Below are 26,075 nucleotides of genomic sequence, written 5' to 3'. Positions count from 1 at the left end.
GAAAGTGAATAAGTCTATTTCCCAAAATGTCAAACTATTCCTTTAAGTAAATATGATCACCAATCTGACCAGCATTAGATGTCAACTCTCTATATTTTCGGTGCTTGGTGCTATAGACACATTTTGGTCTGTGCCCAATCAATCTTGACGTTCAATCACACAATATCATAAGCTGATAAACTTTATTTGATTTCTTATTAAAAGCATATTGCTCCAATTCTATCATAGGTTCATATTTTAGGAATTGCAGTATAATTGAGTTCAGTTTCTCTGTGCTGTGGAGTGAGACTAAATATTTATACTAACCTAAGAGCAGAAAACCTTCACAAATCCCTGTGTACGCATAATGAACAGACTAACCACAGGTCCTATTAGACAGTTTACAGCCACATACACAGAAACTTCATGAAATAAAAGTTCCTGAGCACACAGTTAGTTCATGTGTAGCCCTTCACATTGCAGCCATCTCTGAAAACAAGCACTTGGTATAACAAACATGACAGGTCACATCACCTCATCTTGATCAATGTAACAGCTGGGTTAACAAACAGTGGAGATAGCTGAGTAAAGCTACTGTAAATATAATCACCTGTTATCATCACTCTTTTGGTTACCCTCTCAACGCCAACTCCCTCAACAAAGCAAAATCAATGAGGTTTGATCTTTTTTTGTTCATGCATCAATCCTTGAGAACTGAAGTGCACTGCACACCAGTGACCCATTCATCATCCCACTCATCACCAGTCAAACAGATTCCCATTAACTTCCTAGTGCCTGATGAGACTACTCACCGTGCGGTAGACATCTTCGCTGCTCTCCTCGTACTTCTGCTGTATCCTCTCCTCCAGGAAGTAGATGCGGAGCTTGAGGCTGAAGTTCTCCTTCTTCAGGTCATTCAGGTGCTGTGACAAAGTACGGTAACCGTTAGACATGACCGTCAAAGAGCACCAACACTGTGTGACATGTCCGTTATAGGTCAGAAAATAAAAGTCCTCTTCGACTTCTCCGTATCATGGGGGAGTATGGAGTCCATTTTAAAGGACAGCCACCGCCAAGGCACGTCCCTCCATCAGAGTCTGGTAACCGTTAGACATGCTACCTCCTTATCGAAAAGCGCATAATATGGCACCTGAAAAGGCCAAGTTATTTACAAAATGCCCCCCTAGCCTCTAACAGGCCATGGGCACACTATCTACAAAACCACACACACTAAAACTAACACATTTACACACACACACACACAGGGTAAAGGGGCTTTAATAGTGCAGAGGGCTACTCTGCAGCCCGAGCGGTCAGCGATGCAGCCATGTCAGCTCCATGGTGTGTTCTGGGCTTCTAGGGGACGGGACAGGAGCTTATTTTACTGGAGGAGACATCCCTGGAATCCCAGACTGCCAGGGGGGAGGGATGGAGGGAGGAAGGGGGAGGTAAGAGGCTCAGGGCTCACAGGCACTTGTGATATGAAGGGAAATCTCACCACACTGCAAAAAACAGGGCCGAAGGGAACAAACCGGAGGCATGGACAGAGGGGAGGAGGGTAAATGTGTGACCTTTTCTTGACTTTCTTGACTTCCTCTCATATTTATTGGATCTTGATTTCATTTGTCCAGTTTAGCCGTGTGGTCTCTATGCCCATTCCCCTTTTAATATAATTCAAGTGTGGAGTCCTCATTGAGAGAACAGCTGAAACTGTGTCCACACAAGCCTCCAGCTTATATAATCACATCATTGACTCATCTTCATTTAGTCTCTGCTAAATTAAGGACAATCTCACTAATATGCACACAAATCCATTTTTTTTCATAATAACTCACTTTGCAGGCTGATACCTGTATATTCAACAACATCTTGAAGGCAGGTTTCATTGACACAATACAATTATTCCATACGTTGGGATTTTTCACCTTCTTACCTGACCTAGACTGCTTCAAAGTACTTTCTTTAAACTAAATAGAGCTTGTTCACATGCCAAATGATATTCAGGTGGTCTTATCTCTACTGAAAATAATAATGCATGCCTGGCTCAGAGTAGTGATAATACCATTAGATAAATAAAGGGATTAAAAGACAAACTCGAGTTTGAGAGGTAAAAGAGCTCAGTCTGACATAAAACATATATATTAATTAATATTTTTTATATAAATGTTGATTCAAATGACAACGTTTAATATGAAAGGGGTCACTTGTAATTGTGACGACACAAAAGAGAATTAGCTGTTACCAACTTGGCAGCTTTGCAGAGCTTTTTTGCTGCTTTTAACTCATTGTTTTGGTAACTTAGTATGTTAGGAAATTTTGATTCAATCTCATCAGTCTTATTAAAAATTAATATTATATATTAATATCCTGACCAACAGTCCACAACCCACAGATATTCAGTTTACTATCATAGAGGACCAAAGAAACCAGAAAATATTCACATTTAAAAAAGCTGGAACTGGCAAATTTTAGTAATTTTCTGCAAATCGCCTAATCATTGCAGCTTTAATTACAATTTCTTTTTTTAACTTTTGTTACAAGCATAATGTTACTGAAGGGGATGAGTCAATATCATCTGACATTTGAAAGGGAACACAGCTACACATTCCCAGCCTGAAACTACCATTACATCTATAATAGTTATAAAGTTAAGTTTAAAATCTGAGACTATAGCCCGACAAATGCTAACCAGCATGGGAAAATGAAGGCGTTGCTGCTGATGGGAGCTTGACAGACAGGTGAGTGGAAAGAAGTTGGATGAAATAGGAGACCTGGAAGCTCTGAGCCCACAGTGCTATTAATAGGGTGGTGTCCTGAATCTCACAGAGCAGTGAATCCCTGAATGTCCCTCAGAGAGATGAGTAAACAGAAACAAGTGAAAAGAAAAAGGAGGGAAAAGCAGCTCTTTAAAGTGTGAAGCTGTTTTGTCTTTTTGATCTCATATAAGCAGCAACCAAGTGCAAAGAGCTCCTACGATGACGTGACTGAGACATGTTAGTAACAAATGCAGTTACGTCACTATTACTTCCTCCTCTTGATGGCTTCAGTGAGTGTGCCCATTAAAGTGTCACATTACGTGCTGTTACTAAATAATTCAGAGCGAAGATAGGCTAGGCGCCAAGCTGGGTCACCACATAACATTAGGGATGACATCATGTACACAGTGTGTTTTTAAACAACCCCACACTTGACACAGCCACGCCCTCGCTCATGTTTTTAGCTCTTGATCAAAGACAAATAAATAGGAGAGTGAATATGTGTAAATATGTGTGTGCGGGAGTATTTTCGTGTGTTGGAATGTGTTTGTGTCGGGTGTAAAAGTGACACATCCAAGAGTCAGCAGCCATGAAAGTGACTCCGGCTTTGAGTCGGGTCCCACCTCTCAGAAAGTGACTCCAGCTTTCGTGACTAACTGGTGACACCTCCTGTTTTATCAGGGCTCAGCAGCAACTCAAGGATAACATTAAAGGACCATCGCTGGTGGTGGTGAGTTTTCAGTGACAGTTTTAGAGCTTAACTTGTGTGTTATTCTGATCACGTATGTCTGAAATACTAATTGTATTGGAGAGGAGCAGTGAGGTGTGTATTGAAAGAAAGTGTTGGACTCAGTCTGAGTCATTTTACAAAGATCAGAAGCTGCAGACGCTACTTTTTGGTACACTGCACAATTCAACATATGGACAATATGCATCCAAAAGAGACACAAACAGACGAAGGTGTCAAGGAATGATGGTAGGCTGTAGCAAACAGTAAAAATCAGACTGTAAAGTTCAATGTTTCTTAAAATAAGTTCAACTTAATAGATTGCTTTTTGTGCTGTGTCTACTTGAAGCAAAATTATAGAGAAGCCACATATGCAACCAAGTGAGAAATAGGAACTAAATATAAAGAGTTAAGCCCTTTCCCACCCTCTGCACCCGTACTTTGACTTTTTACCCTCAAGGAGGTGCTGTAGACAAGCAAGAGCCACCAAAAATATGTACAGCAACTCTTTCTTAGGATGCTGAATACCTAGCCTACCCTCAATTCCCCGAATTTCATGAACATTGAACTGTATTTTTTACTGTATTTTTGCATTTTAATTATTTTTTATGTATTTATGTAATTCAAATGATGCTGTTTGTTGATGCAGTGTGTTGTATTGTCAATTGTCCTTTTTAATGTTGTATTTGACAAAACTAAGTGTGGACAATAAAGTTCTTTCCTTCCTTCCGATTAATCGGTGAGTTTGATCTGTTTCATGTTTTTTATAATTCTACTCTAACGATCTTACATATATTTCAATTTAAACTTAACCAGAGGAGCATCAGACACAAAGTTCATGCAGCTTATTGGGAGCCAGTGCTTATCATATACATGTCATATAAGGGTTTCAATTTGGCTCACTACAGCACCCAGCTGCCAAACATTAAAAGGAATGTTTAATATAGTCTCTTGTAAATGTGACTGGTCAAATGCTCAATAACAGTGCAGCAGAGACTGATGAGAAACTATAAAGTGGGCCATGCTGTAGCCAGAGGGAGACTTTAACCATCAAGAGGTTTCAGGGTGTTTTCCATCTGATATCCTCAGCTGCAGGTGTTCTCCTTTTCTGTGCAGTATTTTTAAAACATGTCTCCCAGATGGTTTGGTTATGATCTTGGATTTCTAGATATGATCCAACATTCTGTGATCTGATCCTATACATAGAAAACTGTATCAAAGGCAAACTATATCAGCTAATTTCATCTTGTAGTGAGATGTGGAGCCACAAGATGGCACTGTAGCGCATGTTTTCAATGGGCACATGACATTATTCACATACAGTATTATTCATCATACTTAAGGAAAAAGGTAGAATCACACACATCAACTCAATAATTCCGAGTAAAGGCTCTCACCTGTTCAAACTGCTTGAGTGTGAGAATCTGAAGAGGGGGAGAGTTGTCTGTTTCATCATGACACAAATCTAAACAGGAGAAAAAGAAAAGAGAGGATGAAAAAAATCATACAAGCAGTTTATGTTTCATATAAGCTTAATTCTTTCTTCTTTTTTTTTAAATGAGACATACCTGTCATGTGACCTGTGATCTTGGATGAAGTCTCCTCTTCCACAGCTCTGTTGATAGAAACAGAAAAAAAACACAATCAGCACACACGAACGGCCCACAAAAGAGAGAGTGAGAAACAAACAAGAACCTATGGAGGTGTGAATATCACACAGAATATGCAGATAACAGAGTTTCTTTGTAATCTTGTAAAAGCAGAAAGCTCTTCTGCAAATTGAAAAGCCTCTAAAATCTTTTTCACTACAGCATGATCTCATTTGCACCTCTGTAGGGAATTGGGGGTCATCAGGGAGGTTTGAGGGAGTCCCAGCAGGGGAGAGAGAGAGAGAGAGAATGGGAGGAATTTCCTACCCCCAACTATGAGCAACCAAACGGGGGGTATTTAGATAACAGATGCAATAAAACTACAATAAAATTCTGTCTAACACCGGCCCACTATTTCGCCTACTGCAACCACTACGCATGTACAGGGCTACATACTGCCCACCAGTGCTCCCCATTCCAGTCTCTGCATGGTAAATTCCTCTAACAGCTGCAGGGACAGAAAATGTAAAGACAGTTGCTGCATGCCAGGGGTTTAAAAGTTCACCAGGTGGGTAAATAGTCCACATTGCTGCAGTATTGTGGTAATAATCACATTTCACCAGTACTGTTTTCTTATCCACTGTGCAATATTAAGCAAGATGGTCCATTTATGATTACAGTTATGCCTATGTGGGAGTGATTCTGTGATGCAATAACCTACAATACATATGACACACTGCATGGAGAGTTTGAATCGTGAGGGATTGATACTGTATCAGTAAATAGCCATACAAGTACTGTTAGTGTATTACTTTAAAAACTACGTGTAATGGGTGCCTTTAATTCGTGTCAGCACCTGAGTGTATGGAGGAATCCAATCCTACTCATCACTTCTAGGTCTGATAGGCTATATTAAGTGTCTCTAAGCGCAAAACTGCTCATTTTGGTCCTTTAAATCGACTATTTGCTACTGCATCGCAATTTATGTAGCCTACGTTTGTCCAAAGTAGGCCAAATGTAGCCATATGGAGCGCATCCTCGTTCAATATTCAAATCAGTGTTATAAAGGTATTTGGGGGAAAAAATCCAGAAATCCAGTGCAAAGGCAGTTTCAAAGTCACAATGTGTTACGCCAGTGGCCTCAATAGCTTCATCCACCGGACCATAATGCATGCAGATGGCTACTGTATGTGACACAGCCACGTATTGTGTGGAAGAAAAGGCCTTTATGCTCGCAGGATGGTCGGCTATTTTGTGACAAAGAGAATAACCTACACATGGCTGAAAATATCTGCACTGTAACCGAAAGACATGCCCTAATTATCCTCACGGTTAATACGGCCGGGGTCGTGTTTTGTTTTAATGCCCGGTGTGCGCTGCGGTGTCCCCTCACACACAAACACACACATATACATACACACACACACAATCCGCTAAATGCCGCCTCACCTCTCTGACTCTCCCCAGATTTGCTCTGGCGACGATGAGCTCCAATCCATATAGGCTTTTCCGTCAGTCAACGGGCATCCATGCCGGTAAGCTGCTGCCGTCAAATCACCCGTCCATTATTCATTTGCAGAGATATAACAACCGCACAGAAACATGTCAGTGCGCGGTCGACGCGCTGCTCATCGCTCAGCATTGAAGGGGGTGTGTATGTGTGTGTGTGTGAGGATGCCTGAAAAAAAAAAAGAAAGAAAGCAGGGATGTTACAGAGTCCCCATCCCAGAGCAGAGCCCCTGCTGATCAACCAGCCCACCACCGGATGAGGTGAGAGGAAGATTGTGCTGTTTCAATTCCCCCCAAAACAAGCAGCACAACCATGCAGGAAAAATATAGCCTATACTGCAGTTATCATATATGTTGGCATGTTCTTTACACACTGACTGGTTTCTAATGTTATTCATGTGATCCTTGGTGGATTTCTCCCAGTTCTTTGTCAGCATTCTTAAAAATTTGCATAGTGGGGATGCATACTGTGTGAATACAGATTACCAGTGACTGAATACCTCATTCTCTATACTCATCATTACTCATTATGAACAAATAATAAATAATAATACACTCTAAACAGCAGTGGTGGAAGAAGTATTCAAATCAGTTCTGTGTGTAATATCTACTTTAGTAAAAAACTTTTATCAGAAAAATGAGCTTTAAGTATCAAAGGTGAAAGTGTTCATTATGCAGCAGAGTGACCAATGTCAGAGTTAATTAGCCTAATATTAATTCATGTATTGTTTTTTATTATTGGTGCATGAAGGTGAGGGAAGTATTTTCATCTTGTAGCTGATGGAAGTGACGCTACCGTAAGTTTAGTTTTTGGGCAGCAAAGTAAAGTAAAAATACCACAACAAACATACTCAGTTACATTTCATTACTCCTAAACTGAAACAGATGATATCCAGATCAGAGCATTAATATTTGTTTAATGTAGCTGAAAACAGAAAACACATGTAAGGTTGCAGCTCATTTTAAAAATCATTACCTAATCACAGTCCCTGTAGTTTCTAATTTTAACATTAACATATTGCAGGATGCATGGAAAACACTTTCTGTCTTCCTTTACAATGAATATTTCCAAAATAAATGTACCACAGCCATGTTTTCAGGGGAGTGTTTCCAGTTCTTACTGAGACAGAACATCAAACAAACCCCTCTCATACAGGCCTTAAAGCACCTCTGATCTTTATTCAACCATATGATTTTGTCTGATTACCTGATTTTTATGGACCTGTGAAAAAGTTACATATAGAAACTGTAAAGTTCGGTGATATGCTGCTCAGCTGTTATTAGCATCAAGTTTCAGAGGCTACTGATTACTTCATTTACAGATAGTGCTGCAGACTTGAGGGTCCTGCTCTGAAAGAGTAGGGGGGATTAAGAGGGACAAAGTTAATAAGATTATGTCATTGTTTGCTTTAGAAGTCAGTAACAGCAAGAGGATGTGAAGAGGGATACAGCCATTAGCATAATAATAATCATAATATCCTTATTTATATAGCACTTATAGAAACAAAGTTACAAAGTGCTTCACATAGAAACACATAAAAACACAGCAATAAGAGGAGCGGAGCAGGTCTGATTTAAGTTGAACTGGTGGAAACACACATGAGCCTGAAGGATGAACAATTCTCAGCTACTGATGAAGGCATGAAAAGATCAGAGCTAAGAAGTTTCGTCTCACATTTTGTCTTTATTGAAAGTCTGTCTGAAATTGTATCTGTGCTTCTTTTACAGTCAGGTGTCGTACTTCATGGCTCCCACTGGTGCCACAGTTAGTCACAGTGATGCTTGATAGATGGAGTGTGAACTGCTGTGCAAACTGAACCAGCCCTTTAGTGTAGGTTGAGCCTGTCTAAGAATCAGGATTACAAATTTTTTATGGTTATAAAAGGTTCTTGTTCACACTTAAGTGTAAAAAAATGTCTTCATGAGTTGAAAATTCAGCCCAGACAGTTGGAGCTGAAAGTATTCTGTCCATCCAACAATCAAACTGTTACCTTTCACTGTGTAATTAAAGAGTCAAACAGCTTGTTTTCAGTAGAATCTCCTTCTTTTTTTTTCAGTTCTTATCCAAATATCCGTTATTTGATTTACATGAGGATGCAACTGAATGCAATATGACCAAAACTGAATTAACTATTCAGATATGACCAAATAATGCAGTCAAAACAGATATGAATGGCATCAGAATCAGAACAGTCCTATTTCTTCCATATGACCTCTGACAGAAAACCACTTTAATTTTATAATTTACTCACTAGTCTTTAATTCCAACAGCATGTATAGCATGGTGCTTGTAAAGCTTGTATTTAATTGGTTCCTCTATAACAAATCATCCTCTGATGAACATATTTTCAAATCATGGTTATTCTACTCTTTTCTGTGTGATAGAAAGTTAAACTGCTGGTGTATTATCACGCTGTACTTCTCCTCATAGGTTATATGTTCATATAAGTTCACATATGACTCATGAATCAGTGTCAGACACATTAGTGCTGATATAGTTAGTTGTAATAAATAATCTAACTACCTGACTCCTGACTGCATAAAGCTTTTTTCAAGGAAAATGAAAAACAAACATACGACAGTTTTTTACTACTTCAATATGTTTCCACTTCTCTTTATTACAAAAAGCTTCTCTGCAACTTAATTTGTAATGAGCAGGCACAGCAGTAGCAGTAGCATGACTTTCAACTGACAGATGTGCTACAAAGGACTCATGAATAAAATCATTTTCTAAAATAAAAAATAAAACAATCTTAAGCTATTTAAGCTTTTTTAAAAAAAAAAAAAAAAAAAAAATCAAAGATGTCTTAAGGCATGTTCAGAGTCCTTTTTTGACCAACAAACTTGTACTTGAATTTTTGTGTGTAATGTGTATTGCTGCAAATCTGCTGCACTGACCTCAACAGACACTAGATGTCCTCATAAGACCACTAAAGCATTTAGTCCCTACATAGCGAGAGCTGCCCCCATGCCTAGAATATTATAACACATATTCAACCTCACACAGTACTGATTCATTAGTTATTCTCTTCACCCTCTCAGTCATATCAGTATTCATACAACCACAATCAGATACAGAAGATCTGCATCAACAAGTCTCTAATTTAATCTTCTCTTTTTCTCGGTGTCTACACATTTAAGTCCTCTTCCCAAAGACCACACGAGGTCCCGACCTGCTTCCCCGCGGTTCTGTAGAGATGATCCAGATAGCAGGGGCTTTCATGAAATCCTTGTCTGCCATCTTGTTCTCCTCGGCCCGAGCCATGGCCTCCAGTTCAGGGGAGGTTTCTGGGCACCAGTCTGCCACGAACTTATCCTTCGCCTCACAATAGTTCACCACCACCTCTTCAGGCTGCTCTCCAAACAGCCAGTCTGGAAAACATAAAGAGAGGGAAAACAGTAGATGGGATGCAAGACAAAATTCTGTAGGCTATATTATAATTGTTCATAGTAAAAACAGGCACTTTCAGTATCTTCTGGTTTAACCTACCAGCACAGTCATGGATGAGGTCTTTGATTAGGTGGCCAATGATGGCATAAAGAACACCCAGCAGAATGAAGACGGCCATGAGCAGGTAGAGCATATAGGTAGGCAGGTGGACAGCATCCCGAGAGGGAGGTATATAGCTCTCAAACAACACCGTCCCATCTTCCTCTCTGTAGCGAATGCGTAAACTGTCCACCGGCTCGTCCATGACTGTCTGGCAATCTTTAAAACTCTATTGTCAGCCAGGGAATCCACTTAAGGTCTCAGTGTCATCGCTGTATCAAAAGAGGGCAGCACAAAAGTCTCCTCACGATGCAAGTTATGAGAAGATCAGTAGGAAATATTCTCCAACATTAATCACAGACTGTACCACAAAAAAAGCATTACACTTTCAACAAAGCTGCTCAAAGTCTCGCAACTAGAACATGAAAAACAACTGTACATACAGCATGGAAGCAGATGACAATCCTCCAATTCACACTCCTCTGGCTAAACACTACTGCAGGCAAGGGAAACTACTCTAAGCTTAAATTAAAATTAGAAGTTTATCCCTCTCACTGATGAATTTTTCATTTTGTTTCCAAGCACAAAGCCTATCTGTCTGCCTGTGGAGCTGTGCAAGTGGAAACTAGATTAGCTGCAGCAGCTTGAAGTACTCAAGGTCAGAGGAATGACCCTGTGAAGACGGTTTCCCAATCAGGGAGCGTATTTACCTGCTGCATTTATCTATTTATCTATCTATCTATCTATCTATCTATCTATCTATCTATCTATCTATCTATCTATCTATCTATCTATTTCTCTATCTATCTATCTATCTATCTATCTATCTATCTATTTCTCTATCTATCTATCTATCTATCTATCTATCTATCTATCTATCTATCTATCTATCTATCTATCTATCTATTTCTCTATCTATCTATTTATCTATCTATCTGTATCTGTTGTCTTTCTGCTTACATCACTATCAAACAGTATTTAATATGGCTGATGTACAGTAATCCTTGGCACAAACAAGGTCACTGCTCCTGACACAAGCAGGTATTAGAGAAAGGTAAGATGGATTAATGAAGGCAGACAAGACACAACAACACTCTTGTATGATTCAGTTGTTTACTGGAGAGAAGCTTAGTCCAACACCAGCACAGGAAAACTGACGTACAGCAACATGTGATGATGTAACTTTACAATGATGGTACATGAGGAAAATGCACTGAAATGGCATTTTAAACAAAATGTTTTTGATATTTTGATGGAAGGATTTGACAATTCTTTTAATCTGAACATGTTTTAAAGTTGTTTTAAAACAATTTTTACATTCAAATGTCAGTTAAAAAATACATTTTTTACTATTCACATTAACATTTCACTTATAATTACTGTGACAATGCCAGTGTCATTTTTACTGATACACTGTGATGTTTATGGATGAGATAACATCTTTGAGGTTGACTTGATAATTGTTGGAACGGGAAATAATATATTACCATAGTACAATGTATGTTGAATGACTGACAATATGGAACATGCTTACACTAAATGTTTAGTAGGTAATGAAGACAGTCTAGTAAAATCAGTACAAACTATATGCGTTGACCGGTATTTGAAGTGTTTTTATATAGAACAAAAATGCCACAGTTTAAGCATCACTATAGCAAAAAGACAACATTTATCACTGCAGTGAAATGAGAGAAAAAATTGATCTGAACTACAAGCGTGACAAGATTGACATCAACTCAGAGAACTTTTGATGTTGTGAAAACTCAAAGGGAAGTGACATAAGGGGTGGCAGGGCAGGCGAAGGTCACACTATGAGTAGATATCCTTTTTTCTCCGGAGTAGGAAGAGATGGCGCTTCTCAGCGGAGGAGGGGTGGATGGACGACGGCAGCCTCCGTCTCCCGGGTGGAAGCCGGGCAGCAGCCCGTCCTTCTCCTTCTCCATCCTCAGCCTGTCGCTCACCATCACTCTGCTGGAAACGCTCAGTCGCCGCTCTTCCTCTATTTCTGCTCTCCCCTCCTCAGAATCATCCTCCATCGGTTTGGGGCCAAGAATCCAGTCTGTGAGGAGAAACAGGAAAAAAGACATGAGAAAGAATGAAATAAAATGCATCTCTGTGACTTGTCTGTGTTTTAAAGGGGCACTCCACTGATTTAACACTCAGTCTGTAAAAAAGTGATATCATTTCTTCTGAAGCTGTAGGGTTGAACTTTAGTTTGAAAAGTTTGAAAAAATAACCCTGAGGTTTGGAGACCAGAAATTCCAGGATCTGCTGGGGCTTGGTGTTTGAAGGACGTGGGCAGGGGAAGTCTAATGAAAGATGCCATTGAGTTGCATTATAAGAAAAGTTTTTGGAGCTTGACTTATACTGGTGACTTTTTTTAAAAGGTGTGTCTTGCAAGGCTCCCAACTTTGTGGAAGTGCAATACTAAATTGTCGGAGTACCCCTTTAAGATGTCATTCACTCAAAATTCCTCAGTTGTTGGCATTCACCTTGATGGTATAACAAGAACACTGTTGGGAAGGTTGACCTCTGCACAGAAACCACAGGATAAATGTGAAGGAAACTGTCATCAAGCAACAAAGTCACCCCAAAGGGGAAAACAAGGGATGACAAAACGCTGATGCAGCTTTGGCCAGAGAATTCAGGGAGGAAAAAAAAGGCTCAGAGACACAACAAACACGTACGCAAGAGTGGAGAGAGTGACGGGAAGGAGAAGACTTTAGCTCAGGATGTGTCTGCCAGGGGGTTACCTGCGAAGTCATGCATCAAATCTTTAATCAGGTGTCCCACTATGGCGTAAGTGGCCACTATAACCAACACCACCCCGACTAGGACATAGACTACATTGCGCGGCAGAGTTATAGCATCTCTGGCTGGGGGGATGTAGTCCACGAAATAGGCCTCCTCCTCCTTCTTTCTGGAGAGCTGGAGGAGCTGCCGGTGCTCAAACACCAGCTGCGTGAGGTTCCAGAGCAGAGCTCCTCCTGAGGCGTTCGGGGACACAACTGGTTGTTGGTTCATGGCTCAGGTGCTTTAGTAGAGTTGGTTTTAACTTCTTTACAGTTCAAAGAATGTGGTAAAGCTTTGGGGCTGTTTCTCTGTTGTTGACAGATTTATTGTCTTGTCGCAGATCCAAACTTCATAGTACTGTGAACACTTTGGAAACGGGTAACAGAGGTGTATCAGAGAGGAGAAGGGAGAGTAACTGAATGTTAAAAGTTTTGAACATGTTTTCTTTTCTTATGAATGGCAGGATTGATTGACAGATGGAAATGTCAAGATGGTTCAAAAATGAGAACACGGCCTCTAAGGAGTGACAGTTCTCCGTCACCAACTAGTGCTACAAAAATGTAGTTCATCAGACAAAGAAGATCTGATGCCATAAGTGTGCCAACTCTGCTAATCTTTTGTCTAGACTTAAATCCCAGCGTTCCTCCTTCTAGTCTTCTGCAAAAGGTCCTTGGTCAAATTTCCCGGGGGGTGAGGAGTGTGAGATGGAGGAGAGGTGAATATAGGACAGACAGAGTTAATAGGATTGAGTCTGTCACAGAGCAATATCAGCTTTCCATCTGTAGGGATTAGAGATATGAGCGAGGAGAGGTGGACAGTAATACGCCAAAGAGGCTTATAGTCCCCCATGACCACGTTGCATATATATATAAAATACATATATCACAGTAAACCCAGTTTCTCTTGGGTTTAAACTGGCATCACTTAATGGATATCACCCGCTGTAAATTAATCTTAAGTACAGCATAAGTCTACTTCTTATATTCTATAAATGTCCTGTCACATAATTCACTATATTTTCACGGCTCCTTTCTTGCTTCATAACAGAGAAGAAGGTGATGGTGATTTCAGAAAGAGTTTTGTGACCAGTTAATATTCCCGCAAGTATGAAAACTGTACATCATCAAATGTTACTTCTGAAAGACTTTGAAACAGATCGACTCCCGTTTTAATATAAAAGATGAGAAAAAGTAAGATGAAAAAGGAAAAAATGAGGGTGAAACAAGGATGTTTAGAGGTGTCACAGCAAAGTTTTAGACTTCTTACCTTGCAATCAAGATTTGATAGTCTGCTCAGATGTTTTCTATGAATGAATGGACTTCCAAATTAGTGTGTGTTGTACACAAACCGTTCTGAAAATAAACACAAACACAGTAGAAGGTTAAGGTCATGCAAACAAAAGGTTTAACATAGTCACTGCTCTACCACAGCAAACAGAAACGTACCATCATAGCTTTTCTCTACAAGTGGACAGAAAACAAAGCTATGATGAAGGGAGCCAAAAAAAATACAATGTTCTCAACGGAGCATCAGGATGTCAGTCGCCTCTCTACGCTTCGGTCTCACTGTCTTTTGGCGCCACTTTCAATTTGGAAAACTGAGCAGCAAGAAACCGCCATTCCATGATGGTGACGGCAACATTCGCAAAGAGAATGAACCAAGAGACTGGATGCAGACCCCAGTAGAAGACGTGTGTCATGTTGCGTGGAGGTTAAAAAAGGAGAGGTGTAAAAAAAGAAAACAAAAATAGAAGATGATGATAAAGTTAGATAAAAATTAAGCCTTAAGGTAAAGTGGAAACAGGAGACGAAACAGACGAAGAGATGTGATGAGAAAAGCAGTGTGAGGTCTCAGACTGTGTCTCAGGATGAGGCTGTCAGGAGAGTAAGGCTGTCTGTGTCAGTATCCAGGTGTTCTTTTGTAATCCTTGACAGGATTTGTTTGACACATGCCACTGTCACCAGCAACACCTTTTAACTGAGTCAGCAGACTGCAAAACAGAAGATGGAGCGTCACCTGAAGTACCTGTTGACACTCGAGTGTGGTGCAGTTTGAGTTGCTGGCTCACACTGCATAAGCCACAAATGACATTACTCCTACATAATAAATGATGCGATTCAAAGCATTTTCTTGTGCTGAAGTGGTGAATAAATGTGAGACATTACCTGTAAGAATGATTCTTCTCTACGTCACTTCGCAGGATCCTCTCAGTTCGGTAAAAAATGTACAAAAAGGGTTTTCCAAAAAATCTCAAGGTGAAACAGAAAGCAGCAGGTCAATTTGCAAAAATCAGACTCAAAAGAAAGCACTACAAGCTGAACTTGCTGACTACTCCTAAGTAAACACAACAGCCAGTCATTCAGTCAGGTTCATATTGACTGTGACTCCCTCAGGCTGGGGTGACCACCTTCTTGGGTTTGTCTTCTGGCTCCGACAGCCACTTGAAGTACACATCGCCCAGGAGGAAGGTCCAGTAGATGACAGTTAGAGAGGTGTTCACGGTCACAATGCCGATTATCAAAGGGTGCAGCATGGTGGCAGATTGGGTGGACTCTTTTTGAAATCTGTGTCACCTCAAAAACGCCTGTCTGCTGTGTGGGTGAAGGGCTGTCCTTGTACGTCTGTTTGAATCTCTCTCTTCATAGACTCCCCACCCCTCTCTACTCTCTCTTTCCACTGGTCACTAAGTTTCTGTGGCAACAGCAGCATAATCCTCTTCAGCCGCTTTGTTACAGAAGATAAAGTTGCATTAGATGTAGGCCTGCTTTACAAATGTTGTTCATCCATAAGATGTTGTGCAATACGCATATCCATATGTGGGGGGAAAAAACAGTGATATCAGACTGTATTTTATGAAGAAACTATACAAGAATCCTAAAAATGTTGAATAAACAGTGAGGATTCTCTTTGAACCCTGATTGAGAAAAAAAAAACATAATCTTTGTTCTGAACTTTATGTTCTCTGTCAGATATAATCCAGAATCTAATCAAGACTTGAGACACCAGACAGGAGGAATTCTTAATCTTATACCAAACAGGACAGATGGCTCCTTAACGAACCCCAGGGGCCACAGGAACCTAAAACAAAATGCAGTATGACTTAGATTTTTTTTACTTCTGTCAATTCAGACAGACCCCATGTACACAGAATACATAAATTGTATGATAATAGAAAGCAAAATCAAAAAAAGTGCAGTTTTGTGTCTGGAAAAGGCTCATCAGGGGGAAACTAGTGACATGGGACAGCTGCCTCCACCAGGTGGCAGTCTGCACAAACATACATACATACATTGAATAGTGAACAGCCATAGATGAATGATTTGAATGGTTTCTCAGCAGTAACAATTCAGAGAATTTAAAGGTAATCAATTGCAGCCGAAAAATAACACACCTAAGATACTTAATCCATTGGCAACATTTTACGCATAACGCACGATTCAGAGGCCTTTAACAAAACTTTAAAAGTCTTTCTGCCTTTAAGTTTGGACTCATTAGACATGGCTGCTGGGTTGAACTTTGAGACCTACTAGATAGTAGTCGTTTTGGAGCAGCTGCACCTTATTTCATCACAGGTCAAAATACAACAGGACACTCCTTTCAGTCATCGGTGGGGCGGCAGTGGAGAGGACACTGGCCTCGAACATGCTTTGTTTCATTTCTGAGCGACTTTAACCGGGAATATTTCTATCTGGACTTTTTTTTTTCCAAAAGAGGTCAAACAAGTTGTGAAGAATGAGGCCGCCGGTTGAGGTCTGCGTGTTTCTCCTTTCTCTCCTCGCTCCTGCAGTTTTGTATGCCATGAACAACATCCCTGCACTCCAGGAGTAAGTGTGTGTGTGCGTGCGTGTGTGTGTGTGTGTGTGTGTGTGTGTGTGTGTGTGTGTGTGTGTGTGTGTGTGTGTGTGCGCGCGCGCGCGCGTGCGTGTGCGAGCGCGTGATAATTTCACTCTCATCTTGGCCTGCTGTATGGAGGTATTGCACAGTAAAGCCGCTGATATTAATAGGCTTATGAAGCGGCCCACAGCCTGAAGGAAAGAAGGTTTAGCGAGGGCGTGTTTATCCTGAGGTAACCTCATTCAAAGCCTACACACAAAACAAGATTTACACAAGCCTTAGTAAACTGTAAGTGAATCTGGGGGAAATGTTCTCCTAAAAGTAAATGTCTTAAATAAATTAATAATCTTGAGTGCAAGGCTTTTTAAAATTTAAATATAACACCCAAAATTCACCAGTGTTCCTCTCTGGTTCAGGATCAAGCCAATTACAGTAAACAGAGCTGCGCTTTTGATGATTTAACCCATTTATTTTTAACTTCATAACATCATGAATAAGTCATGAAGCCTGGATGATACTTGACCACTGTCCTATCTTACTCCAAATCAAAACTGAGCCTGTGCATTTTCACCAAAGAAACAACTCAAACTAACTTGAAAGTATTTGAATTTTATGTCTAAATAACCTTGATAAGAAATGATGAGGGGAGCTATGGTCCTTTATAGTCCAAAGACAGAGTGTTGGGATCATTTCTCTGAAAGGATAATGAAAGAAGTGGCCGGTTGTAGTTATCAAATTAACTAATCGATTAGACGTTTGGTCTATAGAATGGCAGAAAACAGTGAAACATGTCGATCACTGTTTCCCAAAGCCCAAGGTGACGTCCTCAAATGTCTTCTTTTGTCCTGACCAACATTCCCCAACACAAAGATATTCAGTTTATTGTCATAGACAACTAAAGAAACTAGAAAATATTCACATTTAAGAGGCTGGAACAAAAGAATTTATACATTTTTTCTTCAAAAATTACCCAAAATGAATCAATTATCAAAAGAGCTGGTGTCTAATTTTCTGGTGATCAACTAATTGATTGATCGACTAATCGTTGCAGCTCTGGATGAAAGTATAAAGTAAAGAAGATTGTAGAGTAGCTGAAATACTTGCACAGATACATCAGCTTCTCACTATCCACGTCAATCATGCTTTTCCTCAGACCTCTGCCCATCCTGGGAATGGGAATGGCTGTGCTGGGATCTGTTCTTCTCCTCCTCCTCCTCACTGTGCAGCACAAAGTGAAAGTGGACCCTTTATTCTATGGTACGACCATACAGACACACTTTGACATCTATCGGTGATGTGAAGAGCAGCAGCAGAGTTGTTTTTCATTGTGCTTCTATGTGTTTGTCCAGTGTTTGCAGAGTTTTCCTTCACCTGCATGGTGGGCCTGACGAATGCTTTGGAGCAGGATGGGTTCATCTCTGGCTTCATGGGCTTCTACTTGAAGAAGGTGAGATGAGCTTAACATGAGCAAAAGCAAGGAATGCTTTAATTTCAGATGTTTAAATGTCAAAAATCACTAAATTCACTGTATGATGCTGTCTCTTCAGGGTGAGCCTCACCTGAGTACTGCCTATGCTGTGATGATGTCTTACTGGGAAGGTGTCGTCCACTTTGTCCTCTTCCTCACTATGATCCATCGCATGTTCAAAGGGTGAGCTGTGGGCATCACCACCATCACCACTACCTGTCTGCTGTGTGTTCAGTGAGACCTCTAATGAAACCTGTTGATTTTCTGTCCATGCAGGAAGTCCTATCGCAGCCTGGCGCTGCTGTGGGCGGGGTCCTCGATCGCCCAACAAATTGTTCACATCCCGGGAGTGGTCATCGGTTAGAGCTTCCCACATGAACTTTCAAGTTTGTCAGATCATCAGTGTTGTTTTAAGGCTGTTTCTATTGATCATGTTCTTATTTTTCCAGGTAAATATGGGTCTAACATTCGACCAGCCTTTTGGAGGAACACACCTTTCTTTTTGGTGCCTTTCTGGGCAGCCTCTGTACTGTTAAGCAGACCCAGAGAGATGCCAGTCTTCACAGCAGACAAGGTACATCTCAGCAGGCAAGATGTGTGTAATAAATATTCATGCAGCAGCTCCTTTTTTGTTAGTGGTCCCTGAAAAGAGTTCTCAACAAATTCAGCATTGCACTCCTATAACATTGTCAGACTCTCAGTGGACAGTTTAAAAATTGATGCAGCAGAACCAGAGATATTTTCTTCTTTATTCCACTTGTCAAAACCTGGCACATTTATTACCCACGATACAACTGGTTTGAGATTCGGGTGTGCTGTGCTAATGGAGACAAGAACTTTGCTTCTTTCTGATTACCTTGTGAGGCAGCTGGATTCGCAAGATCACAACATTGCGACATCATGACATCACGTGAGAATCCATCTTGTCAGGCTTCAAGTTATGCATTTGTCCAATCACTGTCCTATGAGGGTTCTCGTATGATATTTTGATCTTGCAATCTCTGCAATCTCGCAATCTTGCGAATCCAGCTGCCTTGCAAGGTAAGATGGTGATAGACAGAAGGTTCATCCAATCACCTGCCAAGTATTTTTTGAAAGTGCCCACCCTTTTCCAAACAGTTGGTAAGGACGACGTCTCAGACGGTTCTGTGTAACAAACCATCTGGTGCATCAGGTCTTTCTAACCCTACGACCCCAGATTCATTTTCATTTTCAAACTTGACGTCTTCAGATCCTAACAGATGCTGACTCAGGTGACCTCACTTGAGGCAAAAGTACAGTATGAAAATACAGTATGAAACCATACAGTAAGTAAAAAGCAAAGATAAGAGAACAGAACAAAAAACCCTGAATTGTGTTTTTATTTCCTGCATTCCTAAATAACAACTTTTAATGAAAATAACTATAAATTAAATCACAAATTAAACTAGACATTGACCTTAATTAGGAAAAAAAACCCCATTAATTGCTGCAGTTCATTGAACTGTTTTGTCAATACCAATGGTGGTATATTGGCCCTATCAATATATTGTCTTTAACTGAGGCGTTAAAGTAATTTAAATAAATGGTGCCTACATTAACTGAGAATGCATCTGTGTTGTCTAGATTGCAGTGGAGCAGAAGAAGAGTCTGCTGTCTCGACCTCTTGACCTGCTTCTCTCACTTCTGTTACTGGGAGCAATGGCCTTTTCTGTTTTCAGAGGCTTTGTGAGTAAAAATTAAACCTCCAATTTTACGTTTTTTATTTGTCCAAAATGACTGTTTCTTAATGAACAGGCTAAAGATATGACGTTGCATGTATGGAAACTATAACTCTCCTGCTGTTCTGCCTCAGGTGGTACTGGACTGTCCTCTGGACGTCTGTTTCACCTACATCTATCAGTATGAGCCCTATCTCAAAGATCCAGTCGGCTTCCCGCGAGTTACGGTGAGTCTGCAGAAAAAACGTATCAATACATGGAGTTAAAGCTAATGTATAATCTTTGTTTGTTCAAACGATAACTGATCAGTCCTCCTTTTTTGTGCACAATTTTTGTAGATGCTGGTGTATTTCTTCTACGCTCTGCCCCTGCTGACTGTCTTCATCTACGGTCTGAAAACACCTGGCTGCAGCTGGATGCTGGACTGGACCCTCTTCTTTGCCGGAGCCATGGCCCAGGTAACTGTGGTTATTATTTTTGGATATGTTTTTGGATATCAAAAGCAAGTCCTCATGTTTACCTCCTCCTCCTCCTCCCCTGCTGTTCTCTACAGACCCAGTGGTGCCATATCGGAGCATCTCTGCACTCCCGCACTCCCTTCACGTACCGAGTCCCAGCAGACAAATGGTGGCCTGTTATTTCCCTCAATGTGCTGCTTGCTGCTGCGCCTTCTCTGCTGGCCCTGCGCTGCCACACTAACCCTGCTTATTTTATGAAACCTGTTCCCAAGGGACAGACCAACAACGAGAAGAAGAAAAACTAGACCACACACACCAGAGATATACTTCATACTGTGACAAGGCTAATGTCGTCTGGAGACTCTGCTCACATTAAACAGACATTTTTTTTCAACCCAAAACCCAGAGGAAATCTAAGATGTTGCTCTCTTAGTTAACCGGTCAAAATCAGTCACCTTGTGCAGCACTTCCTGCATGGACTATTGGACCCTGATAAGAAGGCTGTTGATGGAGGTGAGGACTGTAATCAGCTTGAACAGCTTTCCGGTGACTCATACAGACACCCAATCGGTATCTTCACAAATTAAGACTATTAACCTGGATCATAACCAGCAATACACTGTTGGAGAGTAACAGCATTATCAGTCATTATTACACATTTAATCTGTCTGTGGGAACGTTTTGCAGACATCTCCGGTTTCATGTCTATTTTTCACTGATCGTTAAAATGACAGGGTCAGTGGAAACTATCACAGCTTTCATCCTTTAAAAACTGTGACTATAAGAAGTGTTCACAGGATTCACTGAGAGCTTGAAATGCTGAATAACTTCAAAGCTTGTGATAAGGGAGATAAAGGCAGGTGTTACTCAAGTGGAGAATATGATGAAGGAAAAAGTCCATTTGGTGAAAGATATCAACTTACATTGTGTAATGTCTACATGTTGTGACAAGGGCTGCAACTAATGAATTCTTTCAATTTTAATGTCTTCAGATTGTTTGTTTTGTCCAACCAACAGTCCAAAACTCAAAGTGATTCAATTTACAATGATATAAAACGGAGGAAAGAAGGAAATATTCACAATGGAGAAGGTGAAACTGAAGAATATTCTGTGTTTTTGCTTGACGAATGACTTAACGATTAATTGATTAGAGAGATATTTCTGTAGCTCTAGTTGTGACTGCTCTCAGGGAGGTTTTTATGTTCCACATTTATTTTGTACAATAAAAACAAATGGAGCACTGAAAGAATGGGATACAGTGTTTGATTAAATTACATTTGCATGAATCACATCCTTTAATTCCATCCATTAGTTTTAAGTATAGCTGATCTCTGAGGTCGTTTCTGTCTGTACAACTGTAACAAACCATAAGTTGATCATAAATCTGATTCTACATTTACTCACAAACTGAACAGTTTACTGGTTTAACAGGAGCTTCTCTACTGATGTCAGTTTGTCTCCGACTGGTGATGTCATTGTGACCTATGTGCAGTGGACTGCTGGCCTACTTAACTCTGCTGTGGTTGTCAAACTGATAAGAGGTGAACCCTGGATTAAGGTGAGCTGTCGCATGCAACAGCTGCACATATGATCACATGACTCATGGTGTGTGTGGTGGTGAACAACCGGGAGTGCAGAACTCCACAGCTCATGGTGTTTTGGATACAAAAAAGTCTTTTTCACATTTCTGTATGTATTCAGTGACACAGAGGACATGTACCTAATATTTTTAATGGGAATTATTTGACCTGATGTTCACATTTTATCATTTAAAGATACACATAGTGTTTTTTTTTTTTTTTTTAATGGAGATGCTGATATTCTTTAGATGTGGTGTCCTAAAATTTGACTACTTTTTGGCCAAAAAGTAGAAATACATAAATGAATAATTTCACATTAGAAATTATTCCTGCCAGAGTAGAGGAAACTGATCAGCTAATAAAAACCAGCCTTTAGACCATCATGTAGAAAACCTTTCAGACATACAACTGCAAAACCATTCAGATTATAACAGAAAATTTTACTGAATTTTCACGTTTTCTGAAAGTTATAAGGAGGCAGAAGGGCTGCCATCTGGCTTTGGCCCTAAATTATTCCAGTTAAAACAGAAGTGCAACATCATAGATAGATTTCTGTAATTGAATTTATGCATCGGATTAGAATCAAACTGCAATACGCCCTTTACAAACTCATGTGTTTTCTCAACACTGGGATCTGTGTTGGTTTGTTAGTTCTGGTAAACACAATATTTTAATGTCCTGCTTATCTGGTGCATCTTAACTTTCTTTCTTTAAATATTCTGCTCACAAACACAACAGAGATGAGAAAATGACCTTTTGTACCAAACAGGATGAAACTGCTGAAAGCTGTTTGGTTGAGTTTCATCTGCTCTGGTTAAAAGGTGACATGATAGAAACTTTCTAAAAGCACCTCAGCACTTTTCTACATCATCTGCACACACTCCTTTAAGAAATGCACGCAACAAACACTAATAGACAAAGTGATGGTTGGTTTGACAGAAACACACTGATCAGAGATGCTGTTCATTTTTTCTCTTTATTAAGAATGGAATACAACAGCAGGACAAAAAGTCATAAGAACACCAAAAAAGTGGATGATCGATCAAATATCAAAGGGACCAACGACAAAAAAATTGTGACATTCTACCCATCGTGTAAATATAGCCGTGCAAAGATTGAGAGTATTGAGCGATTCAGATACAATCAAGTGGTTATCTCGAGAAAGAGTCGAATAATCCCATCCACACTATCAATCACTCGACTGTCAATGGGACATATTCATTAGCTGAGAGTGCTTAAGGGGATGGGGATCTATTTGACTGGACAAAGTCCAGCTATTGATCAAGGATCAGCCAATAACAAACACCACAATATTTACAATACAGAGATTAGAGGCAATCAAATGATTAATTTTGTTACTGATTGATTGTTGGACTGGTATAGAAAATGATGTTACACTGGCTCTCTGAAGTATAAGTAAAAAAAAGAAAGCTTATTCACTAGCAAATGATTCATAATAAATAGTAACATTACACAAAAACATAGCAAATACTAGAAAAAAGCATGTCAGTAGAATAAAACAGACCAGCTATTCAGGTGCTCTATGGAAAAAAGTAACAGCTACAGTACACATACAAAAAGCTCGGGGGTTACCAGGGACTGAATGCTATCTTGCATCAATTACATCTGTGCTTTGTAAACAGAATACTAGGATGAGAGTCATTTTTCATGTTTAACAAGCAAACCTTTACAAAAAAAAGTGGCTCAGCACTTCACTAAGTTTCTCTCTTACACGCATACGCTCACACACACTCGCATACTGCTGCCAGTCTGACAGACCGAGAGGGTTACAGTTCATAGAAAGGTGGAGGATTTACTGTACTGAGATGTTAGGGTGGGAGGATGTTAATAAGAGTTAGTGTTACAAGTTAAGTGTTCGCATGGACCTCAATTAAAGGAAGCGGGGTAAGAATAAAAAGAAGCATCAATACACCCAAACTCAGTGACATAAACTGTGTGTTAGAGGGAGAAAACCTTATTCATCAGGAGGAATAAAGCTAAAGAGAGCATGGCTAGAAGCAGAAAAGGAAATGGGAGTGTTTCTCATGTGAACTACTGTCTTTCTTTATGGGCCATGGTTAGCACCTAGGCATTGCTGACGTTGTATTATTTGGTTCAGTAGTAGCTGTGCGCGTCCTCTCTGGCCTTGTGTCCCTCTCCTCCGTGTCTCCTGTGGCTGCGGCGCTCGTGGTGCTGATTGTGGTGATGGCGTCGGTACCGGTGTGATCGCCGGGCTAAAAGTGGAAGGAAATAAATGGGTTTATCTGGTTTTCTATAGTACATGTACTGTAGTAGATACACGTCACAACTGTAGGGTAACAAGTAATGTTTTAAGATTACCACACCTCATGCCACTTTTTCTTTTTATAAATGAAATCCACTGGTCACTGTTTAAAATAAAGTCTTTTTAAGACTGAATGCAAGATTATTGCCATTTCACATAGTTGATAGGAATTTGCTATCGTGAGATCACATGATACAAAATGAAAACAGACACCTGTTTTACCACAAGCGGTAAAATCATCATATTATCACCAAACAATAAAACCTTTATGCATAAAATAATTGGAATAAATGACTAAATCAAGTGTCCCCATATGGATACTATCTGCACCATAAAGCAACTATTGTGTACCTTTGTGTACATACCATTACAGTATCTTATGGATGGGAAACAGACTCTGGATAAGTGTTAGAGAACCTGGCTGTACTAGTACCAATACTTTACAGTCCTTAAAAAGAATGGAGGATGTCAAAAAGATGTTAAGCTGGGTGAGAGGAGTCTCTGTAGTATCTTGTGTCCTTTTTCTGTAGCTGAATGTTATAATTTCAGCAAGAGACAGTAGATTGTGTGATTTTTGACACATCACTTTGTCCAGAGATACAGTCATAGAGCATAGTGAAACTGCATCATAGCTTCTCATGATATGGACGACTTTTCCAGTTGTCTTAAAAAGTAAAGAGATATTTTTTTAAAATTTTATCTCTTATTCTAATCCAGTTCTTTCTTTGCACTTCTCAGATTGTCTGAGACAGGTCTGCTTTCTGTCATCAGGGTCAAAACTATAAACATGGAGAAGCAGCGTTCAGTTTTTATGCACCACAAATCTAGAACAAACTCCCTGAAAACTTGAGGTCTGCTCCAACACTCAAACTGTTCTGTTGCCACTGCCTTTTATTAAATCAAATTTGGGGCTTTAGATTCATATCTTGAACCGCACTGTAGCTGCACTGTAATTTTTATTCTACTCTTTTATCTGTCTTATTCTGTTTGAGCTTATTACTTATTTTCTATTTAACTCTTTTAAATTCTATTTTCTTTTTATGTCTGGTGTCTTTGTGTTTATGTCTTTTATATTTTGTCTTAATGCCTTTTATGTTTTATGGAAAGCACTTTTTGTCTTGTTGTTGAAAGGTGCCATACAAATATAAATTTGCATTGCCTTACTTTTATTTGAATGTAACTATGGTGATTAAAGAAAATTATTCCTGTTTTACTAGATATGAGCACCAGAAGACCAGAATTAAAACGTGTTATTTAAGCTCCATAGGAGAAGCAATTAAAAAACACAAAAGGCAAAATGTCTGTTTATGAGGAAGTGGAGAAAATAACAATAAAATAAAGTATTACTAGATATTGAATACTTACACTTTGTGCAGATGATCCTGGGTCGCTCCCAGCTCCCGTCGGCCCGGCAGCGTGCGGTGGGGATGTGGCGCTGGTAGAAGCCTTCGGAGCACTGGTAGCGCACCACGGCATGGATGTCATAGTGTGACCTCCGCCGACCTATCAAATGGGCGTTTTCCACTGCAGGCGGGGTCCCACACAGCACTGCCAAAAATGATCAAATGAGAAGGTTGGGTTCTGTTTTTGCTCAAGATACATCTAGATCTATTTCACATCAGTCAGAAGATACAAATGGAGCTAAAATACAACCAACATTACTTTCACTTATTATGCATCTGTTCAGAGAGACCAACTTTAGTCGCTTTTTAAGACTAAAAAATAACCCTCAACTGTTCAGTGTGTGTTGCCTCTAGATGGCAGCCTCGCTGTTGTAACTGACTGATGGGTAGAGCTGTGGCCTGGCCATAGGGAGGTAATGGGGCTCTGCAGTAGACAGCCAGACAAACAAATACACTCAATCATTTTCTCCCTGTCCTGCTCCATCTCTCTCCCTCCCTCCTCCGG

At 40.0% G+C, this 26,075-nt stretch overlaps 4 protein-coding genes and 2 long non-coding RNA genes across 6 annotated transcripts in view; 1 reads left to right on the top strand and 5 right to left on the bottom strand.

The window, feature by feature from the left end:
* LOC137194096 (myomegalin-like) overlaps window positions 1-1,342 on the bottom strand; it is a 39,920-nt gene extending 38,578 nt beyond the window's left edge. The window contains exon 1 of the mRNA XM_067605645.1: window positions 792-1,342. Coding sequence (XP_067461746.1) covers window positions 792-932 — 141 coding nt within the window. The 5' untranslated portion in view covers window positions 933-1,342. The remainder of the gene's footprint in view (window positions 1-791) is intronic.
* Window positions 1,343-4,859: 3,517 nt separating this feature from the next.
* On the bottom strand, window positions 4,860-6,847 carry LOC137193414 (uncharacterized). The gene is made up of 3 exons (XR_010930817.1): window positions 6,501-6,847; window positions 5,031-5,077; window positions 4,860-4,927 (listed from the first exon to the last, which is right to left on the bottom strand). It is a non-coding gene; the product is annotated as an uncharacterized lncRNA (long non-coding RNA).
* A 1,082-nt stretch (window positions 6,848-7,929) lies between these two features.
* On the bottom strand, window positions 7,930-10,860 carry LOC137193413 (uncharacterized). The gene is made up of 2 exons (XM_067604646.1): window positions 10,051-10,860; window positions 7,930-9,932 (listed from the first exon to the last, which is right to left on the bottom strand). Exons 1-2 carry the CDS (start codon window positions 10,253-10,255, stop codon window positions 9,697-9,699), a joined length of 441 nt encoding a protein of 146 aa, XP_067460747.1. The 5' UTR covers window positions 10,256-10,860; the 3' UTR covers window positions 7,930-9,696.
* A 286-nt stretch (window positions 10,861-11,146) lies between these two features.
* LOC137194095 (uncharacterized) lies at window positions 11,147-15,912 on the bottom strand. The gene is made up of 3 exons (XR_010930925.1): window positions 15,009-15,912; window positions 14,110-14,195; window positions 11,147-12,109 (listed from the first exon to the last, which is right to left on the bottom strand). It is a non-coding gene; the product is annotated as an uncharacterized lncRNA (long non-coding RNA).
* Window positions 15,913-16,121: 209 nt separating this feature from the next.
* Window positions 16,122-21,552, top strand: tm6sf2a (transmembrane 6 superfamily member 2a). Its single transcript, XM_067605637.1, has 11 exons — window positions 16,122-16,204; window positions 16,555-16,667; window positions 17,831-17,934; window positions 18,027-18,124; window positions 18,225-18,328; window positions 18,422-18,504; window positions 18,595-18,719; window positions 19,751-19,852; window positions 19,980-20,072; window positions 20,184-20,303; window positions 20,399-21,552. Exons 2-11 carry the CDS (start codon window positions 16,576-16,578, stop codon window positions 20,606-20,608), a joined length of 1,131 nt encoding a protein of 376 aa, XP_067461738.1. The 5' UTR covers window positions 16,122-16,204; window positions 16,555-16,575; the 3' UTR covers window positions 20,609-21,552.
* Window positions 21,553-22,840: 1,288 nt separating this feature from the next.
* The window catches only part of LOC137194092 (neurocan core protein-like), a 46,293-nt gene continuing 43,058 nt past the window's right edge, over window positions 22,841-26,075 (bottom strand). The window contains exons 19-20 of the mRNA XM_067605636.1: window positions 25,533-25,715; window positions 22,841-24,117 (exon numbers count right to left, since the gene is read on the bottom strand). Coding sequence (XP_067461737.1) covers window positions 23,999-24,117; window positions 25,533-25,715 — 302 coding nt within the window. The 3' untranslated portion in view covers window positions 22,841-23,998. The remainder of the gene's footprint in view (window positions 24,118-25,532; window positions 25,716-26,075) is intronic.

The sequence above is a fragment of the Thunnus thynnus genome, chromosome 12, assembly GCF_963924715.1.
Source record: "Thunnus thynnus chromosome 12, fThuThy2.1, whole genome shotgun sequence".
NCBI classification, from domain to species: domain Eukaryota; kingdom Metazoa; phylum Chordata; class Actinopteri; order Scombriformes; family Scombridae; genus Thunnus; species Thunnus thynnus.
This window is presented reverse-complemented; position numbering and strand designations above follow the sequence as displayed.

Excerpts from the sequence above, each read along its gene's own strand:
- LOC137193413 (XM_067604646.1), bottom strand. The coding sequence starts at position 10,255 with ATGGACGAGCCGGTGGACAGTTTACGCATTCGCTACAGAGAGGAAGAT. Across the intron at positions 9,933-10,050 it reads CCTCATCCATGACTGTGCTG|ACTGGCTGTTTGGAGAGCAG; the intron begins GTAGGTTAAACC and ends TATGTTTTCCAG.
- tm6sf2a (XM_067605637.1), top strand. The coding sequence starts at position 16,576 with ATGAGGCCGCCGGTTGAGGTCTGCGTGTTTCTCCTTTCTCTCCTCGCT. Across the intron at positions 18,329-18,421 it reads ATCCATCGCATGTTCAAAGG|GAAGTCCTATCGCAGCCTGG; the intron begins GTGAGCTGTGGG and ends CTGTCCATGCAG. Across the intron at positions 20,304-20,398 it reads TTGCCGGAGCCATGGCCCAG|ACCCAGTGGTGCCATATCGG; the intron begins GTAACTGTGGTT and ends TGTTCTCTACAG.